At 41.4% G+C, this 7566-nt stretch overlaps 1 protein-coding gene across 3 annotated transcripts; it reads left to right on the forward strand.

The window, feature by feature from the left end:
• Positions 1-541: 541 nt before the first annotated feature.
• LOC112458837 (zinc finger protein 62 homolog) lies at positions 542-6313 on the forward strand. Of its 3 annotated transcripts, none has more exons than XM_025022650.1 (5): positions 542-1187; positions 2595-2834; positions 2928-3157; positions 3233-3622; positions 3870-6313. In XM_025022650.1, exons 1-5 carry the CDS (start codon positions 999-1001, stop codon positions 4213-4215), a joined length of 1395 nt encoding a protein of 464 aa, XP_024878418.1. In that variant the 5' UTR covers positions 542-998; the 3' UTR covers positions 4216-6313. The 3 variants fall into 3 exon arrangements, with proteins under 3 accessions (XP_024878418.1, XP_024878417.1, XP_024878419.1); XM_025022649.1 differs by having other exon boundaries at positions 543-1187; positions 3218-3622; XM_025022651.1 differs by lacking the exon at positions 542-1187 and adding an exon at positions 1713-2421 and having other exon boundaries at positions 3218-3622.
• The last annotated feature ends 1253 nt before the right edge of the window (positions 6314-7566 follow it).

A 7566-nucleotide genomic window follows, 5' to 3' on the forward strand; every position in this document is an offset into this window, starting at 1 on the left:
GACGGCGGCGTCGCGACGCCGCGAATACGCGCGCGCTCTGCACCGTGGCGGGGAGCGCGGAGGGGGGAGGAGCGCTTTGCGCGCGGGCGCGCGGCAGGCCGCGCCGCGACGCGAGGCGCCGGCGGAATCCATAAATAAAACAATTGGTTATATACATATGTTTTTCAAATCGACGAATGCTATTATATATTTTGTATTGAGCACTCGCGGCACACTCCGGAGGGGGCGGAGGGAGGGGGGAGGAGGGAGACGGCGGTGGGCGACGGAACGAGGGACGGACGCACGCCGACGCCCGACGACTAGCCGCGGACGCGCGGGCGAGAGCGCGCGTCTGTTTTTATAAAGAGCACACGGGCACGACGACTCCGCGTCGCGTCGCGCCGTGCCCGCGCGGCTTATAATCTCGCCCAATCCGCGGCTCCACTCATAAAGTATACGGCGGAACAAAAAAAGAGGGAAAATCGTTATAGAATAATCAAGCCGTCGCCGCCGCGCGCGTTCGCCCGCTTTCGGCCGCCGCCGTCGGGAGACACACGCGGCTTCTTCTCGGTCGCGCATCGCCGTCGTCGTCGTCGTCGCCGCCGTCGTCGTCGCCGTCGCTGTCGCCGCCGTTCCTCGCGACCGAGGATGCCTCGTCGTTGCCCGAGTACATGAAGACGACGTCGCGTCGCGGGCCGACTCGGCGACACGACGTTTCGTCCTAGCCGCCTCTCGCTCGCCGTCCGTATTTTTTCGGGAGAGGAGGAAAGAAAAAAAAAGAGAAAAAGATCTCGTCTCCGACGTGAAGCCCGCGTGCGGTGCCCCGCCGAAGGATCGGCTGAAACGAAGTCTTCCAGCGGTAGAACGAGAAGAAAAATCGTCTCCCCTCTCTTCCCCCGACACGCCGTTCTCTCCTTTTTTTCTTTTTCGTTATTCCTCCCCCTCGCCGCTCTCATATTCTCTCTCTCTCTTTCTCTTCCTTCGCCGTTTTCCTTCTGCCGCTTTTCTTTTTTTGAAAAATGGGCACGGCGGCACGCGATCTCAAGCAGCAGCAGCAGCGCGATCGGCAAGCAGACCGGTATCCCGCGGCGCAGTGCCGGATCTGTGCGACCGACATCGCCACCGACGACGACGGGATGCACATTTTCGCTGAGGACGGCCGGCGTCATTACCTGCAGACCAAAATACGGAAATATCTGCATATCCTGGTGAGTGAAAAAATTCGCGAGCGGCAATTTTTACGCGGCGGGCGCCTTTTTTTTCCCGCCCTCTCATCCTCTTTTTTTTCCCTCGTTTCTCGCTCTCCCTCGTTTTTTTTTCTTTCAAAATTCTCCCCCTCCACCTGCCACGATCACGTGCCGGTCGAATTTCCGGCCGCCGTTTGGAATTTCGAAAACGCACGTCGTCCGCCGCTCGCCGATCGCTCACCGATTTCGCGAGATCGGCCGACGATTTTCTCTTACGTGCCGATCTTTTCCGTCAGAGACGATCGCGTCGACAAATTTCTGAAGATCGGACGTGCGATCGCGGCTGACGTTCGCGAGAAATCGGCGCCAAAGTTGACTCGGAGTCGCGATCGTGCCTAAATCTTCTAGCCCTCCCTTCTCTCGCGGTCGAATAACGACGATTAAATCGACTCGGTTGTCTAAATATAACGGCGACATTTTCGTGGATGCTCGAGGAGCGTATACACGGGGTGTTACACGCCTCGCCGAGAAAACCCGCCGGCCGAAAAATTCATCGCGTCGGTCCCCCCTTAATGAGCCGCGAAATGTCATCGAGCTCCCCACGTCAGGGACGTGAACGGCAGCGTGACAATTTGAGGGGGCTCCGATCTCCGATCAGACGTTGTAACGCGCGCGGGGGGGAACACGTCGGCCGAGCGCGACCATTTTGTGCGGGGCTGCAAAAGTGTTAAAAATTAGCATTTTATTGATTGCAATAAGTATACCGTGCGCCGCGTGTATGTGTGTATCTCCCGCTATATATAAGCCCGACTACATCTATAAATACAATCGGAAATGAGGGCCGCGTCCGCGGTGGAGCGGACGGCAACGGGGAGATGACGTCGCGCGGAATAAAATTGCGATCTCGACCGACCGAGACGTGATCGCGCGAGAGAAGATGAGAAGAAAAGAATAGAAACGGGGCGAATTTCTTTCTGAATGAACCAAAACGTCCTTTCCTTCCACCGTCGTTATCGGTGTTCGCAAAAGCTAGGTTAATTGTCGATCGAGAATGAAATCAGGGGAAGAGTTACGGCACGCTGAATGGGAGATAATAATAACGCTAAATAAGGGATAATAATAAAAATAATGACGAAACAGTAAGATGATGCTTAATTATGCAATTGACATAAATTATGTGATTTCGGTATCTGAGAGACGGTCACGATTGGATTGACATCCTTCCTATATGGAACAAGTTAAATTTGCAGAATAGGTATAGACATGTATAAAAAGGATATAAATAATGAATATATATATATATATATATAAAAAGGATATATGTAACATATTTTACAGTAACTGTTGCCCATTATACAATTTCCATCTTGAGAGAACTGTGCAATATGTTGTGGAAGTATAATATACTTATTTTTAAATGTTTCACAGGTGTCATCGGAGGATAAATTTTCAAAGATGGTCTGTTCAACGTGCATCAAGAGATTGGAGGGTGTCCATCGCTTTGCGATGATGGCGTACCGTACCCAAGAGAAGTTGAGATCGCAGCTTTATGGTAACATTGACAATACGAATCCTGTACAAGACGACGAGATGCAGAATATTAAAGATATGCAAGATACTGCAAAGAAAACGGAGGACCGAGGACTGTTACATTCAATATTGACAAAGGTATGCGTTATAAATAATCTTTTTAAGATAATATTTCTAGGTATATTACATTTTTATCTGTAGAGTGTAATGTAACATCATTGTCGCTCGTAGGGTGCGATAGAAATTTTAACCGAAGACGAGCCACTGGGACCACCGGAATCAAATTCCCAAGAGGACAAACGTTGCACCCCGAGCATGGAAGAAATGGAGGTAAAAGTGGATCCGATGCTATTTTTACAATGCGGCATGGAACAGTCTACATCTGAAGCTTCAGATTCCTCAGATAACGAGGAAGAAATAACAAGGACACATACGCCGGAGCCATTACCTTTAACAAATAAGTAGGAATTTTTATACTGTTAATAAAGATCGTAACGATAGCCGAGTGTGCTCGCTTAAAGCTTTCGTTTGTTTAGAAATACTGAAGTGGAAGAGGAAGACGAAGAAAAGAGAGATGAAGGTGAATCTAAATCGCACGAGGACAGTAGGAAAACCGCATCCAATGCACCAGCGAAGCCACATGAATGTACAATATGTGCCCGATCTTTTATATCACAAATTGGCTTGCAAAATCACTTGTGGTCGCATTTACCCAGAGAAAGAAGATTCGACGGAAAGCCTATTTTACAATCTCAACACGTTTACTCTACGAATGGTGTACTTCACACGAATAGTGATAACAATTCGTCCAGCAACTTCATCTGTCCAATCTGCAGTAAAAAGATTTCTACAAAGGGAAATTTGAAAGTGCATTTAGAGACTCACAGGCCTAAAGGAAAGTACGGCTGCGACATATGTGGAAGAATGTACGTTTGCATTGCAATAATTCTCGTAATAATTTAATATTTATTTATTTCACTCGATTAAGATATAGCAAAGAATTATTATCAACCTCTTGTAATTTTTTTTAAATTTATTTGTTCCTATATTGAAATAATATTAATATCTCAATGTTAAATTTTTTACTAATAATGTATTAATTATAATGTATTGATTACTATTATCCTCGAAGAATTTTCAAGTACCATTAAAGAAAAATTTGATTCCTTGCAGTTTCAAAACTCAGTCGAATCTGTTCAGACACAAGGAGTATCACGGCGGCGTACAGTTTCCATGTAATGTATGCGGGAGAGTGTATCCAACGAATTCGACGTTACGCGCCCACAGCATAACGCATTCGGACTTGAGACCGCACGCATGCCCGCTTTGTGATAAGACGTTCAAGCGAAATCAGGATTTAAAATTCCACATAAATCAGCACACGGGTGCGAGGCCTTATCAGTGTCCTTACTGTCCGAAAGCTTTCGCGAGCTCCGGCAACTGTTTTTCACATCGTAAAAGAATGCATCCCCGGGAAGTTCATCGGGATCGACAGAGAGCGGCGGATTTAATGAGATGAACCATGGGCAGTCAATACGAGGACTGGTCTTAGAATTTCGGATGAATGTTCTGCCGAGGTGATCGTATATTGATCATGTATTAGTAACTGTCGTAATGTAAACTTTATTTCCAGAGATTAACGGTGCTAACGAGAACGGAAATTTTGTATGTTTCATTGTTCTTAAATTATTTATACACATTTAGCGTTAAGTACGTTGTTGTTGGTATTGTATATTTTGTTAGTTATTTATTGAATACGTATGTCTTTCTACTGTCTGATATAGGGATTATTGGTGAACTTCCATTATTGTTAGTAAGTTTAGCGTTGAAGCTTTACTACAATAATATAGCAAAGAAAGTAAGTTTGAAAATTTCATAGCCAGATTTGAATATTGATACTTTTAGTTTTATTTTCTATGCATATTAATGCAATTTATACGTATTATTTTAGTGATAGGAAAATAATAATTGTTAAATGTTTCTAGGAATATATTGTAATTATACTATCGTTTAAACCGGTTAACACGTTCTGATTTCTGACATCTGATTTTGTTATGTATTAGTACATCTTGTTCTTGTGTTAAAAATGTCCACACTGCCATTTTTGCGTATATTCCTTCTTTTTTTTACACTATTAAAACATTAGATAGTAGTAATTATAATTTGTGTATGATTGTGTACTTCCATAAGAAAGTTTATATGTAGCAAGATGTATTGTAAAACTAGTTCTATACTCTATATGACATTATCTTGACAACTCTGTGATAATTGTATTGGCACTGGTCATTTTATACTGGTTATGAAATTTACAACTTACCATATAATAGAAATATTATTCTACGAACGTAGATTATACACGATTGTAGCATTATTCAAACAGTGACGAAGATTCTAAAGAAAAAAAGCACATTATTTTACTCACAGCGATCAAGCAGATAATCCGCAGGGAACTTTATACGTCACATATGTATCGACCAAAAAGCGAAAAGAGAAAAATTTGCGAAAAAGAGAGAAAAAAGAGTTTCGTAGCCTGTGACATATTTTTAGCACAATACAAACATCATCATAAATGTTAAGACTGTATACGGAAATTATGTGTCAAATTAGATAATAACTTTAAGGGCGGACAAGACCGGATGTTATATGAAAACAAGTCTAGTCGTCTAGCAGTATTAATTATCAATAAGTAAGTGTAGGCGCCGTAGTCGATATTACAAATACGATCATGACGTTATTCTTATAAGCGAGATATATGAGGTAAATGTTAAACAGAAGTCTGAGTAGTTCTAGGAAGGCATAGTTAAGTTAGTTAATTAGTTAGACGATTCGTGTAACGTAGATAATAGTCCGTGCTTCCGTATACATTCGCACACGCGCTAAAACGCCACAGAATGCGTAAATAGAGAACGTTACAGGCCCTGAGAAAGAAGCTAGTACACATACAACAGTCAGTACACAAACAATAAGTAGCTCGTACTACCTATCGCAAAGACAAAAAAGAAAACCACCATGTGTAATCACATTATATTAATACAGCATTATTAGCTCATAGAGATATAAGCGTGTATTTTGTGATTACGTTTTTTCCGGACGCTTGCCGACATATATTATATATACAGACACTTTAGACATAGGTAACAATAAATATAGTGATATTATATATATATATATATACAAAAATAATCAATTTTTGACAGAAAAAGAGCATCCGAGGTGAACCGGTGCTCGCGGCTCAATCGTCGTCATTCTTGCATTTTAGACCTTAGAGAATCAAAAATTGAGTATTTTTCTAAAATCGACACGCCAAAGACACACAGTCCTAGTAATCGAGACTAGTAATTAACAATAATTCAGAAGTGCCAGTTGTAATGCAGAAAATTAACATAGCGTACTACTTAGCAGCAGACAAATACCACGGAGGATCATTCTGTAGAGTTAATGCAAAATACACACCATCTGTGACGTATATATATAAATAAATTCATTGTATAAAATTAGTCGGACTTGCATCTCCCGCGTTCACGGCATTCGCATAAAAAGAGACGCATGTCGTTGAACTGCGTGCGTGCATTATCGATGACCATGTAATTACGAATAAAAACAACGCAACTTCAAACGACCGTGTCATTGATCCGGAATGGAGTGGAAGGACATTTTATCGGCGCCCATAAATGAGCGGCATACATAAAATGCGGTTTTTACGATCATGGACCGGTCTCAAAGAAAGTTTACGAAGACTTTGCTCCTGAGCTGCACGGCATTCACCGTTTTAGGATTACCTCGAGCGGATGAACGTCAAATTTTTACCCAAGTAAAAACTAATTTCTTTAAGACAATAACTTTCTTCTTTATTCAAAAGCATATCGTACACGCTCTGTTTACTGCCATTTATATTTATTCATCCGTAATCTTATTCCGATAAATCGATTCTATAAGTTTTGAAGTAGAGTTACTAGAAACCCAAATAGGACACACAGAGTCAAAAGGGAGAACATTTTATTTTTATAAATCTTTTATTTTGTTTCTTAATTTCCTTTCAAACTTAATTATAATAACTTTCGTAGATATTACATGATAATTGTAGGTCTATTTTCGGTCTGGAAGGATTGACATCAAGCGATACCGCGGATGATGAATATCTCCGAATATCGTAAACGGTAACCAGAAGATTGCAAAATAGCACATAGAATAAACGCAGTATAACGCAATAAGTAAATTTCCGTATATTTCACCCAGCTAAAAGGAAGGTGAAGAAAACCTTGAAATATGTATTAATTTATGTCTGTGCGCGCGATAACGAGCAAAATACATCTACATTATCTACAAAAACAGTCCGCTTTTTCTATAATTTAGATGTATTTAATGCCCATAGCCTTCGTATTATCTGAGCATTGCGTAACACGTTATTTGCGTCTAGTTGCGTCTAATGCGCGTATAACTTAGCAGCATATCACTCTTCTCTTAATGTTTTGATGTTTCAAAGATTAATCTTATCTAATCGATATTTTTTGTTCGCTGTGTTTACGATTCTTTAAATGACGCACGGTTTTTTTTTACACTTCTCTAGAATTTGTGCGCACGGAATGCACAGTGCAATTCTCTGCGACGGCAAAAAGCAATATTCCTTGACAAAATTACGTTCGAGCGATATGGTCTTTAAATGAGAGCAATTTAAGGCTTAAAACATTACTTTTTCCGGTATAGAAAATATAGCATTGTGCATTATTCCGTGTGCACAATTTCTGGAAGATATTCTGTATAATATATAAGCAACGCGTATAATATATATACAACGTGAATTCCAACAAATATACTGACATAATTAAGTAATGATAGCGTTAAGAACTTGAAAAACAATTATTAACTTTTA

The sequence above is a fragment of the Temnothorax curvispinosus genome, unplaced genomic scaffold (assembly GCF_003070985.1).
Source record: "Temnothorax curvispinosus isolate PA1 unplaced genomic scaffold, ASM307098v1 QBEX01009243.1, whole genome shotgun sequence".
Classification (NCBI taxonomy): Eukaryota; Metazoa; Arthropoda; class Insecta; order Hymenoptera; family Formicidae; genus Temnothorax; species Temnothorax curvispinosus.

Excerpts from the sequence above, each read along its gene's own strand:
- LOC112458837 (XM_025022649.1), top strand. The coding sequence starts at position 999 with ATGGGCACGGCGGCACGCGATCTCAAGCAGCAGCAGCAGCGCGATCGG. Across the intron at positions 1,188-2,594 it reads GGAAATATCTGCATATCCTG|GTGTCATCGGAGGATAAATT; the intron begins GTGAGTGAAAAA and ends AATGTTTCACAG. Across the intron at positions 3,158-3,217 it reads CCATTACCTTTAACAAATAA|CTTTCGTTTGTTTAGAAATA; the intron begins GTAGGAATTTTT and ends GCTCGCTTAAAG.